This window comes from Chlamydotis macqueenii, chromosome 16, assembly GCF_036417535.1.
Source record: "Chlamydotis macqueenii isolate bChlMac1 chromosome 16, bChlMac1.mat, whole genome shotgun sequence".
Taxonomy (NCBI): Eukaryota; Metazoa; Chordata; class Aves; order Otidiformes; family Otididae; genus Chlamydotis; species Chlamydotis macqueenii.
In genome coordinates this window covers 10,626,422-10,648,305 of record NC_141571.1, presented here as the reverse complement: position 1 = coordinate 10,648,305, position 21,884 = coordinate 10,626,422, and the positions used below count along the sequence as shown (strand labels likewise).

At 43.5% G+C, this 21,884-nt stretch overlaps 1 protein-coding gene across 1 annotated transcript in view; it reads left to right on the top strand.

The window, feature by feature from the left end:
* Window positions 1-5,577: 5,577 nt before the first annotated feature.
* BMP7 (bone morphogenetic protein 7) overlaps window positions 5,578-21,884 on the top strand; it is a 47,596-nt gene continuing 31,289 nt past the window's right edge. Inside the window, exon 1 of the mRNA XM_086760900.1 lies at window positions 5,578-6,295. Within this exon, the coding sequence (XP_086617026.1) occupies window positions 5,779-6,295 (517 nt within the window). The 5' untranslated portion in view covers window positions 5,578-5,778. The remainder of the gene's footprint in view (window positions 6,296-21,884) is intronic.

Here is a 21,884-nt window from a genome sequence, read left to right as displayed (position 1 = left end):
GAAATGAAATATAAATAAAAGCAGAAGCTGAGACCACATTAAAATAATGTTGGAGCAAATTCTGTTTCCTGCTTATCTGAATGCGCAAGATAAGCCTCCACAGGAGAGAAACCGCGGGGTGCAGCTGTTGTATAAAACCCTGCTTCCTACAGACCTGTAAAACCCACAGTCTCCAAAGATCTCCCTGCTCCAGCCGCAGACGTTTTATGATTCAGGGGCACGGTACATATGGTTTAGCATACACACCCCAGTTTTCCATGCAACCTCCCCTGTTAGGATTACTAATACTTGTGGCATGAGTAGTTTGTAGAGCAGCTGTGCAAGGGTTATGCAAGCATTTATGTACATACTGGAATAAAGGCACAAAATAATGGTTCTTTTGAGGTATTAATCTGCACCTGCCTGGAGAGAAAAAGTAAAGCCATCCAAATTTGTCCTATTGTATTTTGCAGGTCAGAATCAGTTATCGTTGTTCCCTTTGAAAACAATGAATGGTTTTATATGCTTTTTGTACATGGCTGAGCATAAAAGTATTGAACATCTCTACCTTTAGTGAACACCAACAGCAGAAAACTAAAAAATACTCTAGAAGACAGAAATATATGTTAATAAGAAGAATCCTGAAAGTCTGATGATGGACTACAGAAGCAAAGATCGCAATTTATTGTAAGAAAACGTTACAACTGAGCAGACTTTCAGAGGCACGTTTCCAAGGTGCTGCAGCATGGCTTAAGCCCGCTCCTAACAGTGACGTACGAGTGTGTTCTCAGCATAGTTTTTCACAAATATAAGCCTAAGATTTCAGGTATTCAGATTACAATGTTATCAATGAGGGAAATGCCCGGATTTATGCCGAGTGTGCGCAAAATAATTTAATAGTACAAAATTAAATTCAGTTTTGTTTGGGCTGCTTTGGCAACATACGGACCTAAAAGTGGTTCTGTGTTAAACAATATTCATATGAATGTATCTGTGCTACAGAATATATTACTTACACAAAGTTTAAAGACATTACTGAAGTACACTGGTGTATGCACACAGACACCTGCTCATAAAATACACAAACATATACAGAAAATATAACATAGGCGTATATTCAGGCTGTCTATAGATGTATGATAAATATAATACTACAAATGTTTCAATGTTATGAACTCATTTCTAATGTTCTCTGGAGTAAATAATAATAAAAGAATCCCCATGGAGATCCAGTTTTACAAAGTGAAGTCCTTTAAAGTGCTGAGCTGTGAAGGGCTGAACTTTGTCCACCTTACTCAGTTGATGAACATTACATTCAGCACTGTAGTCCCATTTCATAAATGCAAAGATCATTTTCTAATTTAGTTATCACTAGCATCTCCAGAAGCAATAACACCCTTTCATACCCCAAAACACAGATTTCATTTCCGACTCTCCTCTGATCAGCAGGAATGAGAATCAATACTTAATTTTTATAACATAATCAGTACAGTTCAACCCAGCACAGTTCAACCCAGATCTGTCCAAATTCCTGGATTAGAGTTAATATAATGGCTTATCCATAATGCGATTACTTTCATGTTGGTGAAGATATTCTCAGTAATAATGCTGAAGAGATGAATAGAAACTTTTGATAAGAATGATCCAATATAGCGTAATTAATTATGCAAGCTAATTATGCATTCTTACACAAATAATAATGCTATTATTTTTGTTATATAAGTGTTTTGCATGCACAGGGCCCAGAGGAACAGTTCAAAATTCCCCAAACACATGCTATTTTCGTGGGAATATTTGGAAGAAGAAAAAAGTTTGCTATAATTTAGGACTTGCACTTTGTTCAAGACAAATGAGAGAAGATGCAAAACAGAATGGAAAAGAAACATGGTTAAAGTTAAAAAGAGGACATCAAAGTAGGAAGGCAAGGAGCTTGAAACTGATTCAGCAGAAAAGAGGAAAAAATGCTTTGTGTCTGATTTTTAAAAAGTCATGACATGAGTTTGTGAGCAGAACCCACACTTTTTACTGCCCATTTGTTAAAACTGAATGCAAATAGCCAAATTCTGCCTCTGGTGTATGCCTAACACGCATACACAATGATGACAGCAGCACACACAAACTCACCAAGCACAAACCTGCACATTTTCGTCCATTTCTTGTTTTAAAAACAGACCCTTTATTTCCTAAATACATGCTTCCAACTATACTGACTTCCACACAAACAGAAACAATGGCAGTAGTTGGTACAAAAATCAGATAAGAGCGTACATGCAAAGCTCAAAGAGATCAAAAAGTTACTCAATTGGTAATGTGGCTTGCGCAGAACCTCAGAAACACTGGGAGTTTGTTTTTATAGAAATTATCTGAAGCAGCAAGTGCCAACAAACAGGGATTACTTCATCATAAGCATTTAGTTTTCCTTCTCAAGAAGAGGAGGACAGACAAGAGAAGCAAAAAAGAGTAAGAGGAAAAACTGGTTTCTTAATTGATCCAGGAAGGAGGAGGAAAAAGACAATGACACGAGGGTGCCAATATTTCAGCAACCTGTGTGGAACTGATCCTACAGGAAGCAGGATGGGGTTTCCACAGGAGGCAAGAAAGGAGGGAAGAGAAAGACGTTGCCCATGAGAAAGGCAATCCAGCTTGTACCCTTCCTGTTTGAAAGGTATTTGAAATTCAAGCTCAGATCTGAGGGCTGAACCATCGCAGTTTGAGCTGCATCCTCCTTTATTGTATGCAGCAGAATAAGTGCTGCTCTTTGTCGTGTCCCAAAGCAAGCTGAAGGCAAGAGCCGAGGACCTTGCATTTAAAAAAATTATTATTTAACAGATTCCCTTTCTCATCACACTCCTAGAGTGCTTTTGCTATGCTGTTTTAAGAATACATGCAACCAGTACCCCCAGTGCAAACTATCATGCATTCATTTAATGCTATACCTGGTGCAACAGGTTTGCATAAAATGCTGCTATAAAAGATTAAACTCTCACAACTATTCCTATGAAAGCACAGGATACAGTTGAGCATTGCCCCCTCTTTAAAGAGTGCATCCTGCTTTAAATCAGGGTCTATCTAAACTTGGCCAAATCCAGACCACTTAAACAGACAGCACAAGAACGAAATAGATTCAAACATCACTCTTTCAAGAAGTTTGTCAAATCAATAGGTTTCAAGGTTTACTTATCTTCATCTGCTGTTTCTTCAATGACACATACCACTTCAATAGAAGTTACCTAGGACGTTAGCGAGTCAAGATCCAAATCTCCCAAACTATCTTTTTCTTTTTTTTCTGTCAAAGAGCAATAGCATTCCAAAGCAGGACACCAACCTGAAACTTAGTCAGTTTTTAAATATGAGCTACAAGCAATTCAGGTGTACGTAATTCAGGGAGTACAGGCACCTGCTCTCCATTCCACTGTTCCATCCTCACAGGTTTTTTTAATGTCGTTGTCCATGGCAAAAGCAAGTCTCCTTGCCCTGCTGCTGCTTGATGAAAGGCCAACACTCAAAACGTGGGAAAAACTAATTGCATAAAAGGAACAAAAAAGAAAGTGAAATCAAGTTATCTGCAGCTGAAAGGAAGAGCAGAGGGACACTGAATCATTCGTCTGCCCTTCCACCACCAGTTTAAGCCAACCTGAGGCAGCCCAGCCCAGACACCTCTCCTTGCCCCTGGCTGTGCATTCCTGTGGCCTCCCTGGTTCCAGCACAATATGTAGTCAGTCAGGACACGGAGCTGATCCAGCAGAAAGTTAATTCAGCAAGACCAAATACATAAATGGTTAAAAAAAAAGATTAGTTTTATAAAAGGAATCAGCTTCCTGACCTGTGTATGGACGTGTGTGTTAGTACAGACATTGGAGACGGGTGGGGCTGCACAGCTGAAGGTCCAGGCTGGGGTGGGATGAGGAAAAAAACCATCTTTCTCAGGAGGAGCCTGGCTTTAGATCAGCTTAAATTCATCTAGAAACTACACCCACAGCAAGAAAGAAATTTAGGCAAATACCTGCCCGGTTAAGAGCAGTTTAGTGCTGCTCCTCAGGAAGTACAAAAGATGCTAGAGAGGTTGATCTTAACTGGGCATCCAAAGTGCAGCTGCTTAGGTACTGGTGTTTTCATTAGTGGGGAGCAATGGGAAGGCAGCTACAGAGGTGATGTTTGAGCCCCCTCTCTCCCCCCACCCTCCTTCCTAGAGCTTGAGCCATTCCTAAACATGTGTCAGGACTGAGCTAGGAGTTCAACGCTGGTTCCACCACTACTTCAATAGCTCTGTGAGTCATTTTGATGTGATGCCTGCATTTCCTTGTTATTACAAGGTGCACATGCATGCATACAAACACATTAAATCACTCAACGTGTTTCCCATGCAGCTTTTTTGACTAGTTACTAGGATTTTAAACACAAGGAGCTAAGAGAAGTGCTGAATATTAGTTTCCGGAACACACACAGGATCTGGATACTACTGGATGTTGCTCCTCTGAAACATTCAGATGAACAGTCTATCAAAAAAACAGCGCTGACCTCTTTTATCCCCTGCTCCTCTTCTTCCTCCTTTGCCTAAGGAATGAATCTTAATATCAGCATAAACTTAGCATATATATATGTAGCTTGTGAAATCACCTCGGGATGGATTCAGTGACCCAGATAAACTGTTCCATCCTGCCTTTCCCTTGCTTTCCAAGTAAGATTTGGGAAGCAGTAGTCTAAATTTGTTATCGGAGACTGTTATTACGATGATGTAGGGTTGCAGTAGACATCTACCTGGACTAATCAGGACTGTGGCTCCATGACTGTAGATGTTACACTCACTGAGTTAAAAAAAAGTCACTGTTCTAAAAAGTTGCCAATCCATCTCAGGACAGTGTTCCGCAAAGGCACGTAGCAGAGAACGGAAGGGGAAGGCGAGGGAGCAGAACAATGTAATGGCATAAACCACCCGTGTGCACAGGTTGACGGTTCCAATCCAAGGAAACGTTGCTGGTTTTACAACTCTCACATGATAACTGCCCCTTTGGATTTCTAATGCTTCTCCATCAACTCTTGCTCCTGCCAGCAGGAAAAAGTGACCTGGGGCTCTACGCATACAGACATACGTGCTTACGTGTGTGAATATATAATCATCACATTTTCAATAATTCCGTGCTGTTGGTTTTGTCCTGGACAGTTTCTCCCCATGTGTACTTCTTAAAAAAAAAAAAAAAAAAAAGAGGAGGAAGGGAAGGAAAAAGCACGCCTGTGTGCGCGTTTGTGCAGACGGACGATGCACTCGCATCTACAAACTCCCCTCCTTCTACATAAACCGCCCTCCCTCCTAGGGTGCATGCTCCTTCACTACGTCCAGGCTAATTGAAGCGCTCGGGACCGGCTCACCCTCTCCCCCAAGCCAGCAGCCTCCGCAAACATCCTGCAAAGCAACCTGATCAGACGTTCCTCCTCTAGGCAGTCCCAGGGATTTTTCTCTCCCAGGCGGTTTGGAGCGGGCGAGCGAGAGCGCCTGGGTTTTCCAGCCTGCTCCTCCCACCAGAGACAGCCTCCCGCTGCCTCTCCGCCGGGCAGCGCTGCGCACACGGCTCCGCCGCGGCGTGCGGGACGCGGGCAGAGCGCGCCGCTCCCGCTGCCGCCGCCGCCGGGGGAAGCGCCTGGGGCCGCCGCTCCCCGCTCCGTCCATGGGCCGGGGCCGCCGGGCAGAGCCATGAGCGGGCTGCGGCGCCTCGGCGGGGGCTGCCCGCCGCCGCAGTGAGCGCGGGGCCGCGCCGTGCCTCTCTCCCGCTCCGCGCTTCTCCGCGCCTCTCCGCTCCGCGCATGCCGGCGGGGCGCGTCCCGCGGCGGGGCAGCCCCGCGCCCCCCGCGCCGCCCCTCCGCAGCCCCCGCCGCCGCCGCGCCGCGATGCCGGCGGCGGGGCGCGGGCAGCCCGCCTCCTGGCTCCTGGTGCTGGGCGCCGCCGCCCCCGCCCTCTGGCTGCGCTGCGTCCTCGCCGACTTCACGGTGGACAACGAGGTGCACTCCAGCTTCATCCACCGGCGGCTGCGCGGCCCCGAGCGCCGCGAGATGCAGCGGGAGATCCTCTCCATCCTCGGCCTGCCGCACCGCCCGCGGCCCCACCTCCACGGCAAGCACAACTCGGCCCCCATGTTCATGCTGGACCTCTACAATGCCATGTCCGTGGAGGAGGGGGCGGCGGGGGCCGCCGCCGAGGAGGGCGAGGGCTTCTCCTACCCCTACAAGCCCATCTTCAGCACCCAGGGGCCGCCGCTGGCCAGCCTGCAGGACAGCAACTTCCTCACCGAGGCTGACATGGTCATGAGCTTCGTTAACTTGGGTGAGTGCTGGAAGAGGCCCCGGGGCGCCCGGGCAAGGGGACGATGGCGGGTGGGAAAGGCTGGAGTGGGGCCCTGGCCACCGAGGGGAGGGCAGAGGGCTGGTGGCACAGGTGGCCTTGGTCGGGAGCTGCGTCTGCAGCGGATCGGATGGGTGGCAGCCCACTTGGGTGAGGAAGGGCGAGGTAGTGGCCCTTGGAAAGGTGGCTGAGGCGATGGTTAAATGGCAGCAGCGTGGAGAGGGCTCTGACTTTCCATCGCAGCGTTTGGACAGCCACAAGCCCTCGCCACGCTCCGCCCTGCACGCCAACACCCTGCGTTCTTTGTCGTCTTCTCCCTTTGAGAGTTCCTTGCCGCACCTCAGAAATGGGATTTGCAGGTAGGAGTTGAACAGGATGATTATCAGATCTGTTCCGCGTCCCGCACTGCCAAAGAAGACACGAAACCCAGGCGGGACGGCGTGTCCCAGCACGGCTCCCAGCACTCGTGCGGGATGCAGAACCGCCGGGGATGAGTTCCCTGCGGCATCCCAGCACCGTGCTCCCTCGGCCAAAGGGGCCGAGCTGCTCGCACATGTTTCCCTAACGGCTCGAGAGGGATCCCACAGTAAATCCTTATTTACTCCTGCAGCTTTTTCTGTTGACCCCGGTTTATGCAGCTAACCGCCTCTTTTCACAAGCACATGTGGATGGGTTTATGCAAATGATACGAAAGTTGGCATGCTTTGTATGCGGCTCGCTAGGCCTCTCTAATTGGATGCCACGGCCCAATCTGATTTCCATTTGTTTGCTGTAGATTGCACACCCGCATGGACTGACTGGGCCGGATTTGAGTAAAACGTTGTCGGGATGAGCGTTCTATTTAAAATATATAATTACAGACCTGGTTCACTCTACCCGTTTTTAGACCTCATCATGTGCAGCTCTGAAACCACCACGCGTACAGATTGGGTGGCTGCAAGTGCAAGAGAGAATCGGAATAGTATTTCCCAAACAAGACCGACTCAAACTTTGTCCCAAACGAAGGGACACGCAAAGCGCGAGAGGAGCCCACCTCTGGCACGTAACCGGCTAGGGGTTACAGACAGCCCCATTGCCAGTAAACCCATTAACACATTTATGGATGTCACTGTTCTGGACACTTCCACTGTCTGGAACTTCAGAGGCAACAAAGATTAAATCACCACCTGAATCACCACCTCTCTAATCCCAGTGCTTTAACTGAAAAAGATCAGTAGCTGTAAAGGCTCTGTGACACACGTTAATAATTATTAGACACGGTAGCCGTCCTGGCACAATTCTTGCATGATAGGGAGACACGGGACGCTGTGGGAGATCTCTAGTTTGCATGAGCTGCACCTCCTTATTAACTACCACAAGCTTCACAGCGGGAGGCTCTGAATTACATCTGGCCTGGGGGCTGCGCTCTTTGAGAGCGCTGGTGCTTTCCATTTGGAATTACAGTGTTTGTCTAATTGCTTGCTAGATACTTAAGCCGATCAGCAATGATACATTTACAATCAAATATTTGTGCAGCCAGAAGTAGCAATGGTGGTCAAATATTTGACTTTAGTGATAAGGGTGATCTTGCTAACATTGCTTTCTGTGCTTCTTGGGTCCCACACCACATACAACCGAGCGCAGGGAGAGTCCCGAAAAGAAGACAAAGGATGTTGAAATAACGATAGCGAAATTCACACTTCTGTTTCCATTTCGGTAGAGGGGAGGGAACCTTGATGAAACAAGTAAGTTCCTAATGGAAGGGAGTTTAGCTCTGGGGAGACAGCTCTGCTCCTCAGGTGTAAGTTATTTACTGCGTAACTTTTATCCGTGAAACTGCGGCACTCCCGTCCCGCGCTTCCTACGCAAGGAAAAGGCACCTTCGCAGCCCACGGCAATTTTACATGACAGGAATGAATATTCAGGTCCCCAGTTATTTTGAATACAAATGAATGGAATCGGTCCATAGGCTGCAAAATAAAAATTACACTTTAGATAAGTCTGTGTTTAAGTGAGAACTTTTTATAGAGCAGGCTATACCTGTATAAACTGTACGTAATCAATAATCGCTGTCCCAATGCGATGTGATAACTACAGTGGATGCATTCATTCATTTCGACCTGCTGGGTTTTGTAGTCTGCTTAGAAACCCAAAAGTGTTCTTTTTCTGCAAAATACTTAATTGTCATTTTATTTAATTGCTGTCAGCATGGTCAGAGAGGAGTAAGAGCGCAGGCAAAATCCAGTAGTTTTAAGAAGGACAGGTGGAATTACTACCAGCAAGGCACATCTTGGAGGTTTATCTGTTCTGTTTTGTTCCCTTGTCAACAGTGCATGCCAGGACGAGTTTAAAAAGGACACAGATCTATAATAGCTTTCTTCATCCCTGTGCACACCTTTCATCCCATTATAGTCATCGGTCTTTCATCTTTGTAGGACAAAGACCGGCTTGTTTATGGACGTTTTAATGAATTATACCAGCCGCTCGCTCCCGTATATAGTCAAATACAACACCTGCTTTGAGACGTACAGTTTTCTATGACGTTCAGGGAAAATTAGAACATCTATTGTAGAACTGATGTTTTTTTTGAGACGTTCTACAATGATCCCTTTTAAAGCAGAGCTGAATTGCTAAAGGCAGACTGTAGTAAACTGTGTCCTAGTTTTGTAAGAGATACTCTGTGAGCATTGCATTTCACAGGTAGGCTTTTATTACTGTACCAGAGCCATCACAATGAGGAAGTGTCACAGCATAATAAAGTCTCATCTTAGAATGGAGGAAGTAAAAGTGACTAAAGAAATAATACTTTTATATTTGAATAAATAAAACATGCTCTTCCAGGCTTCCAAATGCTGATCTACAAATACACTTTTTTTGCTTTATTCTTATTCGTCATTTATCTAGTCATACAACTTCAGAGGAAAAAATATATAAAAAAATATTTACATTGCAAAATTTTCTGGGCTACATAGTAAAAAAGAAAACAACAACAAAACCCCCGCACACTTGATTTCTATGGAGATACTGTGTATATTTATTCCAGAGAATTTATACTGAGTATTGGTAGGGAGGAACCAGAATACAGGTGCTCCATTTCAGGGTTATTTTGCAGGGAGCTTTGTACTAAGCATGTAATGTTACTGTAAAATCTTGACAATTAATTAGATTTAGATTTATAACCAGTTAATTCACAGGCTACATTTTGTCTTTGCTTACACCTGTGCTAAGATGGATGGGGAATGGATTTGTGTCAAGAATGAAGTTACATGTAAATTAAAAGAGAATTTAGCCACAGTGGTCTGACTAAGTTAGTCAGTTAATTACTGGCTAATTTCATAAAATTTATTACTGTAATTTCAGGGTTTGGAATTTTGTTTCAGGTCCTGTCCAAGTACAGTTTACAAACTGATCCATTTTAGGAACTGAAAAAACGCAAAGCATTTGTTGCACGAGTTTAGTTTCAAGTTTATAAACAGCAACTAAAGAGTAAACATCCTCTAGATTACTTAGACCTTCTCTTCTAAAAATAATTGAGTTGTCCTCATGTGGTTAATCTTGCCTTGGTAAACAGACTTGTTTAGCATATTTTTTAAAAGAGTCGGCACAAGTGATACGCAATTTGTTAATTTGTCTCGTGGTTGATTATAAAATGAACAACATTGTTTAATCCTGGCAAAAAATAAGGGGGGGGGTGAATTAGTCATTCTTGGAAGGAGCACATGAAAGTGGCTTTTGTTAATGTAAATCAAGAAGCTGAAGAGCCCCCAAGTTTCCTTTTATTTCGTACCATCTGGCTATCCTTTTTGTTGACAAGTGTTTGGCATAGGGAACCATCTCTCTGCCCTTTAATAACAGGCTTTAACACTGTAGGGTATTAGAAAAAGATTCTATAACAGTTAAAAAATTTCCTTCGGGGAATACTTTATAAAGTGAGCACGGGCTGCAGGCATTTGCAGCTGTAACCTGGCTTGTGTTAAAATTTGGAAGGGGCTGCCTTGCATTCCAGCTCACTACAGGCCTTCATTGGTGTACAGCCAAAGGTTAATATAGATGTCACACAGTTTTTCTTTGGAGAGCCTCAGATATAAGAGTACACGTACAGCTGTGTTTTTAGTAACCCTTTCATAATCACTTCTTTTAAACCTCATTTTCCTGCTTATATAAATCAAAGATTTTCAAGGATATTTGACCTGGATTTGAACTTATTTGATCTTCACATATTTCCCACTTGAAACAAAGCAGATTAAATGTTAGCCCTGGATGCCTGGTCACGATCACATGGCTTGTCCATACATTAGGCCAAGCCCTCGTTTTTTTTTGTTTGGTTTTTTTTTTTTAATTTCTCCTCCACCTAGTGCCTGAACAGGTACATCCTGTAATTGTTTTGAACAGTATGGATATATGCAACACATGGTGGTATGAGATTAGCTAAGGTAGAGAGCTCGCAGCAAACTAAAGGTGGGAGGTACGCTGACCATGCAGCGAGTAATTACCGGCGGGTAATACTTTGAATGTACAGACCTGTTCTAGAGAGAAGTTAATTAATTTTCCAACTTTCAGGTGCAAAATGGCAGAACAGGACAAACAATTTGCCTCTGCTGTACGGGTGCGGTGGTAGCAGAGAATGGAGCAGCTGAGGACAGATGTCCTCACGCGAAGTAAAAAGGACATGGAAATTGTCCCCATCCACTCGCATGCCTCTGCGGTGGATTTATCCCAGGGACAGGGGCTCTCCTCCGTTCCCACACAGGCTGTCCTGGGGAGGTGAAGCCCCCGGCCGGGAACTGTGGTTTAAAAGCCAAAACACAGCGGCTTGTAAAGTGCTTTGAAGGAGACAAGCCTTGATGGCCAGACCTTGTGATGCTTGTAACGGGAGTTAGGCACAAGTGAAGCGTACAGGGCCTGCTCCCGCCAGAGCTCTGCTCACCAGCGGATTTGCTTGTGTGCGTATGCGTGCATCCCCCCGTCGCTCCTTTTGCAACAGAGGTTTAATGGCCTCTGAGCAGACCGCGCGAAACCAGGCGTTACGTTTTTGTCTGTAAATAAGCTCGAAACATCTCCGGGTTTGGGGGGGAAGAGATGTGTGAGAGAAGGTTACACAAGTGGTTGGAAACATTAATTAAAAAAAAAGATTATAACTATTAAAGCCTCGTCAGGGCTGTTGACAGGCTCCTTTTAAATAGGACACTGCGATGTTTTAGTTTAATACATTCTGGCAGTGTCACCGGGGTTAAGGCTAATACTGGGATGTGTGGATCCTGTCATGTTATTGTCAGGAGGAATGCAGGGATTAGGTTTGAAAGTGGCGGTGGGTGAGTGGTGCAGCTGTGCGCACTTATTATAAAAGATTTAAGTCCCACTGGTAAAATCAATATATTAAATTGCTAGAGCCTCTGTTTTTAATTAGTTTAAATCAAATATACTGTTAGTGCAATTATGGCTTCTATCCTTGGACCGAGTGAGGAAATGCTAATATTTATATGCAAACTGTTAATTTGTGGTTAAAATGATAACACACTTAGTTTCACGCATCTAAATTGTTCTAACTTGATGAATACGAGGGAGAAGTTGCAATGATGGATGAAGTCATCTGAGCGGGAACACAAGTAAGCAAATTTTGATAGCAGGCCAGATAAAGAGACTACCTGTTGATACACAGCATTAAGAGACCACAATATTTTAAGCCTTTTCTAGTGGTACAGTCCTCCTTTCTGGGACCTGCATCAAAATATGTGAATTAACAATATATATTATATATATAAATAGAATATGCTATTATATGTAAATATTTCTTCTCTAAAGGGAAGTAACCTCTAAAGAAATGAGTGAGCTGTTTAAATTAGTTTCAAGATGAAGATTTTCATTCTACAACTGTTTGAAGTAAATGGGACTACTCACGAGGACTAATCACATGGATGAAGTCCTCCACATGCATATGTTTGGAAAATGAAAACCCAAGAGAAAATTCTTGGCTAGGTCTTCATTGGTGTAAATTGTCAAATTTCTACAAAAGCTGGCCCTATGGTCTCATTTATACAACTATACGTCCGAAGTAATTCCCAGAAACTCCCTCTTGATTTAAACTAGCACAGTTGGGAAAGGAATTGGGCCGAAGAAATGCCCCTGTGCTGAAATAACGAGCGTGCAGTAGTTTCTGCTAGAGCTTCAAACAGTTTTCTCTCCTAATCTTGAAATAGTTTTTGAGGGAGGCTTCCTTTGCTGCAAACAATCAAAACATGAACTAGCTCCTATTAGTCACTGCTTATCATTATTAGCCCAATCCATGTTGTTGAACTGCAGCTGAATTCCCATTTGCAACAAGCAGAATTTAACAAATAATGTTTGACAAAAACGTGAAACTGATATTTCTTAATACAAGACATATTTCATATGGAGAAACTTCAGTGATGAAAGATTCCTAGTATCAAAATATCTGAATCACAGTACAAATAAACAGTGTGTTGTAAAGACTGCAGGGCCAAATTCCGTGCTGGAGTAATTCCACTGAAGTCAGTGGAGTTGTGCCAGGAGATAAATTGCCATCTAGATGTTTTTAGTGTACATATGTACAGAAGCGTTTAAGATTTTGTCAGTAAACATCTTTGCTATGAAAGTTACAGGTAGCAAAGTTTGAACCGATTCCAATTCAAGTATCCTTTCGGAAATCCTTATTTTGTTGATGAAAACTACCAAGTTTGCTGAGACCCTCCCTTTATTTAAGTGTATGTTGTACAGTTCCATTATTTTACATATATTTACCTGATTTACAGGAGGTAACATAAGGGGATCTTGGGCGCAAGCTCATATGAGCAAGCCCCACGATACTGTACCATGCACGTTCTTTTAAACGTTTGTGTCTACATCTTGAAGTCAGTGAAAATCCTCTAGCGATCCAGATTGAGTGGATTGAATTAATGGCAACTTTGAGACTACAAGTTTTAGTGTAATTGCTTTATTGTTTTGGAACCAAGATGCTTACAATCTAGTTCCTGTGCAAACATGTTTAACGTGTGTTAATGTGTTTGAAAACCAGACCCTCTCCGCAAAATTCTGCTTTTCATTAATTGACATCAGTAGCATGGTACAGTATTTCAAAGCACTGGCCAAATATAAACTGTGTTTCTAATTTCCTTACTTTCCTGTGTTTGGAATGCCAATGTTAATTTGTTCCCATGGAAGAGTGAGAGCTGCCAACCACAGTTTTATATAAATGACTTTACAGTGCAGGGCTGCCAACATTAAATGATACTTAGGAATTTTCATGACATTTTGTATTTAATGCTTATGTGTGTATGTGTGAGAGAAATAGAGATATATGGGATGTTGAACAGCACAGCCACTGATGATCAAGGCAGATGTTGGAAGAAATTTATCCTTTGAGTAGCTGTTACTTAATATTTCTTCTCATTTAAGATTTTTAAATAATCTCTCAGATATTACATAGCATATTCCTTCTGCCTAGAAAAACTGTTTTGCAGTGAATTTTGTTGCTAACTATCCAAACAGTTCTATGGCTCCCCCCACCTCCCACAATTTTAGTTATTTCTTAACAGATGAGCAGAAGGACTTTTATGTTGCTATTCTGATCAGTATGAGATAGATTGTAAGAATGTGATGTTACTCAGCATGAGAAAATATAAAAGTAGAAAAAGCTGCCACAACTAAAGAATAGGGGGATGAACTGATTTGATTAAAACTGCCAACAGACATTTTTTCTTTAAAAGAATAAGAGTAGCTAGATAAAATCATTTGCTTTCTTAAAGAAATCCAAGCATAATCGTAGTTTCTTTAGTGGTATGTACTGTCTTTGTACATGAAAAAAATGTGAAATTCCCTTTACACAAATGTATTTTAAACTGGTGATGGTGAAAACAAGGTCTGTTTATGTATTTCTCCTTTTATTCCTGGAGGATATTCAAAATACAAATTGTTCATGTTTCAGTAGATTCCTCTTAATGAGTGCTATGGTTTATCTCTCAGCTTTCCCGTTTTATTGGAACAGGTGCAATGTCTGCCATCTGTGCCAGCCCCGCGCTGTACCAACAAACAAAGTGTTGTTTTGGTTCACTGGATTTAAAAGTCTCCTGAGAGTAAAGAAATGAAAGAGAAAGAATTTAGAAAGTGCCTAGTGAAGGAAAGGCACTTCAAGTAATGTGCTTTGTCACTCAAGTCTTCCCGTAAATTACCTTAAACTATTTCTAAACTGTTTGAAAAATTTTATCCGTAGAGTATTAAGTTTCTGTTGCATCTCGGAGGTCACACGCTATTCTTTATCATCTTTATCCTACTGCAGTAGCTTCCAAGTTAGACGCTTTTGTTGCCAGGTTGAATAAAATTTTACAGCAGTAAAATTTTTTTTTCCTTGCCTTAAAGTAGAAAATGGTAAATTTTAAGTTTTTGGCTGTTTCTGATTCCACCTCATTTAAAAGATACTGCAAATAGCCATCCAAGTTTAAACAAGATTATCTTGTAATTAGACAGACAAACTCATAATTATTTAAGGGCTAAACCAACAACAACAACCCTTTCAGGTTCATTTTGACAGTGTTTATCCAGTGTATCTGGAAAGGCTTACAATTAAAGTGCCTGAAGGGTGGGGATGAGATTTTTCAGCATTCAGTCAGTGCTATCGGGTCCACCTGGCCTGGGAAACTATGCAGGCTTTGTAGCAGAGAAAATCCTTTAACTTAGATCTTCATGGCAAGCTCTTAAAAGCTACCTTACTTAAAAAAAAACAAAAAAAAAAAAAGGGCGAGGGAGAGGGAAGGTACCGCTTCCCTCTAAATAATAATTAAAACGAGCAAGTGCCTTCTTAGCTCTCTGTGAGGAGGGAACACTATCGTGCCGATCAGGCCGATAATCTCACAGCACATCAGGTTTTGAAGTTTGGTCTGTTGTGCGTAACCACCTTTCAAATGAGCAAAAAGTTTCCTCTCGTGAGGCTGCAGCCTCCCAGTGCGCGATGCTGGTCTGAATTACACCTCCGCGCAAACGCTCCGAGCTCTCCAGGCCGCAGCCTCAGCTGCAGCAGCCTGGCACAAGGCCACCCCAGCAGTGAGGTCAGACACCATCTGAGGGGCTGGCGCGGGGTCTGCACCAAGTTTTGGGGGCTGTAAATCAGGTCAAACTCTGACTCTGTTCCTGCAGCCACCGGGCCAAACCCTGCCTTCAGCCACCTCGTTCCCTTGGCACCGGTGGGGCTGCCTCGGTCCTCTGATTTCTTACCAATTGTTCTTCCCGCAGCACAGTGGCAGTAAAACTTTTAAAAAGAGACCAGAAGAACCCTGGGAGAACTACTAAAAAATGCTCATAAAATAATACAGCATCAGTAGTTGGGAGTTACAATTCCGATGGAGAGACAAGTTTCTTACGGAGTAAGGATTAGGACCAGGGCTGGTAGTGTTTCACTGCTCGTGTACCTGAGACACCCGCTGACTTTAACGAGTCCTTCGGCACCCCGCAGGAAAGCAAGCTCAGGTTTATCATTTAAATGGAAGTAAAAAAATCACTGTAATAAATAAATTCTGAAGTCTGGTGCTTACAATTTAGTAGTGTTCAAATACTTTTGTATCAATATTTTAACAACCATTTATTTACCTCAGCCGAGTATCTATAGTGCCACAAATGACAATCATTCACCTCTCACAGGAATCAATTCCTAATCATATCTGTCCTACCTGCATGCTCGATACTGGCAAGCTGCTCCTCAAGGCTAAAATGTAATTGCTTCTATCACTAAACATATTCTGAACATTTTAATCTTGCTACTTTTATTTGTTTATTACTGTGCAGTAATTATAATCCCACGGGGACTTCTTAGATGTTAATAAAGAGTACTGCACATCACTTCTCCTGAAGCTTGTATGGCACTATAAACCTCATGCTGAGTTTAAGTTCCCCTTTCTGACCATATCCTTAAAATATCCAGCATTTGTTAAGGGAAGGGAGGGAAATTTGTTTTTCTTTTTAACAAAAAGAAATAGGAAAAAAAAAGAAGGAACTTTCTCCTCACAATCTGCTAGCTACATAAAGCAGTAAATGGTCAGTTGAGACAGGGAAAAACCAGAACTGCTGGAGATTGGTTGTTTCCTTTTGGAGGAAACAATAAATGTGCCCACTTGTATTTTAACAACATTACTACTGGGCTCCCTAATTACACAAATATACTTGTAATAAACTGCAGAAGAGCAGAGCTGAAAAAGAATCATTCAGCACAGATCTTTCTCTTCAACTCAAAAAGAAGCTTTTGAGTAACCACTCTTTTAAATCTTGGCCCAAATCAGAAGATGAAGATATTTCAGCACTATGTGATGAGTCATTTGTCTCCCGAGACAGGTGAAAAGGAGCAGCTAATCAGACACGTGGTGCAAAACTTCTCTCATTGGTGTGAACACAACTTTGACCTCTGAGTACAACAGTTCCTACAACTCAGTGGCATGCATTATAATCAAATTACAAGAATATTAGACTCAATACACACAGAAATCTCTGACCGTTACGCTACATTAAAACCTGACAGAGGGAATACAGAAATACATGAAAGAATCCAGAATGATGCAGAAATGCATTCAAGCAAACTTCAAATATTTTTTTTGAAAACAGTAACTGTCATTTTGCTCATTAGTCCAGAACTGTGAGAGCTGTTTCACTGAAAATATTACAGAGTAGGGGAAAAATCTAAGTCAGTGTGTCTAATATGCTGAAAGCCTTTCCTCCCCACGTCGGCAGTTGTAGTCCAGCGACCGAGAGCAGTGACTGGTAGGTGAGTGACTGAGCTGGAGAAGAATGATCTATGTTCCCGCTCCTTGAGGGACACTTTCATAAGCACCATACTCTCATTTCTGTGCTATTTTAACAGTTGCACGCAACAGGACATGACCTGCGTTCCCTTCATTCATACCAAACCGATGCGGGGACATGAGGGTGTATTACAACAGCTGATCTTTTACCCGAGAACTGCAATTGCAAAATTGTGTTTGAAGACACAGACAAAAAACAAAACAAAACAGAAAATGCTGTTGTTAGGGGCTGACTCAGGAGGCCTGGATGGCCCAGCCCTACCGAGAGGCTCGGTGTCAGGAATCCAGGCCTGCGCTCCGCGAGCTGCTGTGTGGTATGCAGGGCTAGGTGCTGCTGATGTCACCGATGGGCTTATCTCGTACCAAAAAAAATTCCCTCTTGTAAAATCGAGATCGTGGGAGGGAGTTAAATTGAAAATAAATCTCCTAACCTTCAGATGCTGTTATGCTTGGGGCATTGGCCACCAACATTTAAAGTGTAAAGGGACACACATACACACTCTATATATGCATATATCTATGTGTCTTCCTGAGGACATTTCTGGAATAATAGTTTAAATTTGTCATCACTCCCAGACACTAACATTTTACATCTACCAACAGAAATATATGTTGTTGTCATCAACTTACGGATCTTTAATATTCAGTTTTCAGGCCCATACACCAAATTATTAAAATAATAGACAGTTCCCTGCTTGTTTCTCAATAAAAATAATGTGCAGAGCAGACTTTCCTAGAAAGCAAAAAGATCATTTGCATAAGCTACGAGTCCTACCACAGGCAAGAATACAGTGAGCGGATGTGCCGTGGCTGGCAGGGGCGATCATTGCTGGGCGATGACCTGCTCTCTGGTTCCCGTGTCTCAAACCCAGGCACTATGTTCCGTACCACACCTGATCTCAGCTATCTTGGCAGCATGCAGGAAACACGATGATCTCAAAGAAAAATGTGAAATAGGTCACAAAGTCCCGCTTCCATGAGAAAGGGCGCTCTGGAGTATCTTTTAAAGCAGCAGTTGAGGTCTCTAATCATTATTTTCCAAAATGTTTCCTGCCATCCCTCCAAACACTATATTTCTGTGTAATAATCCTGCCTTACAAACTGTGTTAATATCACCAGACCTCCCACATACAGAACACCTGAAAAACATGCAGTAGATATAAGAGTTAGGATGCAAGACAAGAGCTCAGCTCTTGCAGGGATCCCCCCTCGGGGGCAGGTGGACCTTTCCCCTGAATAGTTCGTTACCCCCTAATCTCCCAGTGCTTGCCTGACCGGGAATGGTGCAGATGTTTGTTATTGCACAGACAAGCTCAAAATGTCCAGCCGATTGCAGTCTTACGGCACAGCGCGGAGTGTGTACATTCCAAGTTGAAATTTTGCTGATTACAATCAAAGGCTGAGATTCCTATCTGATAGCCACATGTCTGATATCGACTGGTTATTTTGTAATATCCCACAAACTACTTTCTCAACAAAACCAGAATCCGGGATTTCAGCTGAGAAAGCCAGCAAGTCATATGGTTTTAAACCTGGAAAACTGGTTCTTGAATTATTTTCCTTTTATCACAGTAAACCACAAAAAAGACTAGATTCCCTGCAACTTCCACCATGTTCCCAGGAAGCCTATGCAGGTGTAGACCCAGACTCTGGAATATCAGGGGGGGATGCTGGTGTTGTTGTGGCAATACAATATTAAAGGAGGATTAATTAGATTTATGTTATTTATTTGGGCAGCTGTTCAGTAGATGAAAGGAAGTCTAATGCAAATGAAATGAATGAGCGCAGTCACTTCTCCACTTGTGTCCCTTAGCCTGGCCGGTGCAGAAACGGGCACATTCCTTTGACAAAAATGAGACATTTGAAGATTCCATCAGCTGAACTTTCTCTTTCAAGTGTTGCCAGTAGATGCATAATATATACATGTGCTTTTAAAAGACTTTTATTTTGAACTCAAGATGTGAATCTATGGTATTAAGGAAAGCAGAACAATCCTTTATTTAGCTGCACCTGCACCTTAATGCCTAATGAGTTTAGTCTGATGGAATCCAGACCTCAGGAAGGATTATAAATTCTCATTTGATTTCATTTACTTCTAAAATACCTCAAACCAGCTGTACCAGCCCAGAATCCAGTCCTTCTTTCTGTATCAGTTTTGCAAATGTTGTTGAATCTTTTGCTGTATTAAGTAACTTTATGCTATACAGTAATACACCAATAGTAATAAGGAACAGGAGGCAACTTGAAAAAATCATGTAGTGGAAGATAATTAGCAGCATATAAGCTTGAAAAGCATCAGTTGATGAACACAACTTTCATAAAGTTCTTTATGCTCTGGAAGCAAGATTTGGAAAAAAAATTGAAACTAATAGGCAATTATTAGTTGCCTGCTAACAGTAAGCAATATCCTCTGCACTGGCCCAGTGTAACGCCGAGGAGTCTGGCTTTGCAAACGGTGGGTGAACACGCTCTCCAGGGCATTGGGGGTACACTGAGCCATTTCTGTCCGTTTTGTATAAACACATCACAGATACTTGGGCAGTGACCTTCCCAAGATTACTGACTCAGGCTGTTTATTATGAACAGTATCTAATTTATCAAATACATTTGACACGACACCCTCAGAAGAGCAGGGAAGCTTGCAGTGCTGCTCCCTTACCTTCCGAGGATGAGCACCCTCCAGTCACCGTGGGCTGCCTTCCTTTACCTGAGGTTAGGTTAGAGCTGGCTGGAAACACTGCAGGGAAACTTTCTTTCCTTCCCCTGATGTGAAATTTGGTCCGAGCTGTAGAAGAACTGTTTCACACTTGGAAGATTTCAAGAATGACCTGGATTTTTTTATTCCAAAACTTGCATTTCATCCCAAGTAGCCCGTGTTAGGTTTCCCTGTAGCAGTCTCCCATGCTGCCTCTTATCTTCCCTGGCTGAATACACGTTACTTCTGACCGTATCTGTTCAGCCACTTGTCTCTCCTTCCTTAGGCCTGGGGATGCATTTCTATTTCCTCAACGCTGTGTGTACAAGCAGAGAGGGCAGACTGCTGGTTTTTGCATCAGTGATTTTTTGAGAGGCCTCCAGTCTCAGAGCAGGTTGCAGGAAGCACCTTGGGCCCCATTTGTCTGCTGGCTGGACTGGGGGATTATTTTTCTCAATGAACCATATTGTCACTAACTTTTCTCCCTCTTTGTGCTCTGCGACCTCCTCCCCCTTGAGACACCCATCACCCTGCTGTCTCCTCCAGACCAGTCCTACCCTTTTCTCTGCTCTGGCTCACACCTCCATCTCCACCATCCAGACCCTCATCCGTGATTCCTCCCCCTCCTCCCCAGGCTGCCACTATCTCCTTGACCCCTGGATGCACTGGCAAAATGTGTGACTTGGCATTCACACCTAACGCTGGCACAGCTTCCCCATGAAGTCGGCCTCACCAGATACCGCTCACTGATTTCACAGCACTGGGAGAGCAGCCTTGCTGTGCCCTGAATTACAAAATGTAGCAGTCATCTCTGTTCAAAGAAGGAAAAGGTAAATGTATTCCTGCATCTTCATGTACCTCCCACAGCTGCATCCAGAGGATGTGGGGTTTAGGGGATGTATGAGACAGCAGCACGCCTCTGCTCTTAGGCTGTGTTATTTATTCCATGCTATGCGTTACAGCGCAGACAGAGAAGAGAAAGCAGCGGTGCTGATGAGCTTCTGCCTGTCAGAGGCTCACTGCTCAGTTTGACTACAGGGACATTTCTAGAGGAGGGTGCAGAGAAAAGCTAAGGTTGCCTTGGTGGGCAGGAAGCTTTGCAGCTGCCTTCGCCCGCCCTGTGCAGCCCGCGGTCCCTGCAGGAGTCCTAGCTCAGAGCTGCTGTCCAGGTGCATTCAGACACACAGAGAGATGCTACAGCCCCAATCCATCAGTGGTGCAGTCTGTTGAGGGTAAATACCGGTGTCAGTTAACCCTGCTCCCGGTCACAGCATGAGAGCCTGAGACATTTTGTGATGGCCACAATGCTGGCCGGGTGCGAGGACATAGGAGGAGCCCCGTTTTGCAGTATCACCACAGTCCCCAGCTTGTCTCTCTGGGAAAATGCCACCCCCAAGGTGCTGGGAAGGGGAGAGCTGGTGGGGGCAGATCCCCAGGTCAGCACTGCCCTGTGTGCCCCCTTCCCAGAGAAGGGGGGAAGAGGAACAAAATTTGAGAGGTTGATGAGGGAGGCCCTGCAGGAGGTTTCCTTATATTGGATTCCTGGAAGGTGAAGGTAGAAATAGAGGGAATCTGTCTAAAGGAACAACTTCAGGAACTCCCATTTATTTCTTTCTCCCGTCACCCCCCGTTTCTCCATTCCCTCACACACCTCAAATCCGGCAGCAATCCAAAGTGCATTACAGCAGCTGCAGATGGATTGCAGCACTATGTGCTGCTGTGCTTCACGTGCTAAGGCTGTGAATAAGGTATTCTGAAGAAACACAACTCTCCCCTGCTTATTTAACTTTGCTTTCCCCAGATACACATACAGACACTGCAAACTCAGCATCAGGATTCACACCATGGTCAGTCTGTTTACTATTAGGAGAGTTTCATGTTCACAGAGCAGTCCCACGTGTAAATTTTTCACAATACCTTTCATCTAGTCTGGCTCTGATTTCAGCAGAAAAACCACAGCATGAACAGGTACCGATCAGGGCACACTTGGAAAAGAAAATGGATTACGTGTGCATAACCTGCCCAGATACTTCATGCGTGTTCTTTAAGGAGAAATAGTTTTACCATCCAGCCTTAAAGTGCCTGCAAAGAAATCCCA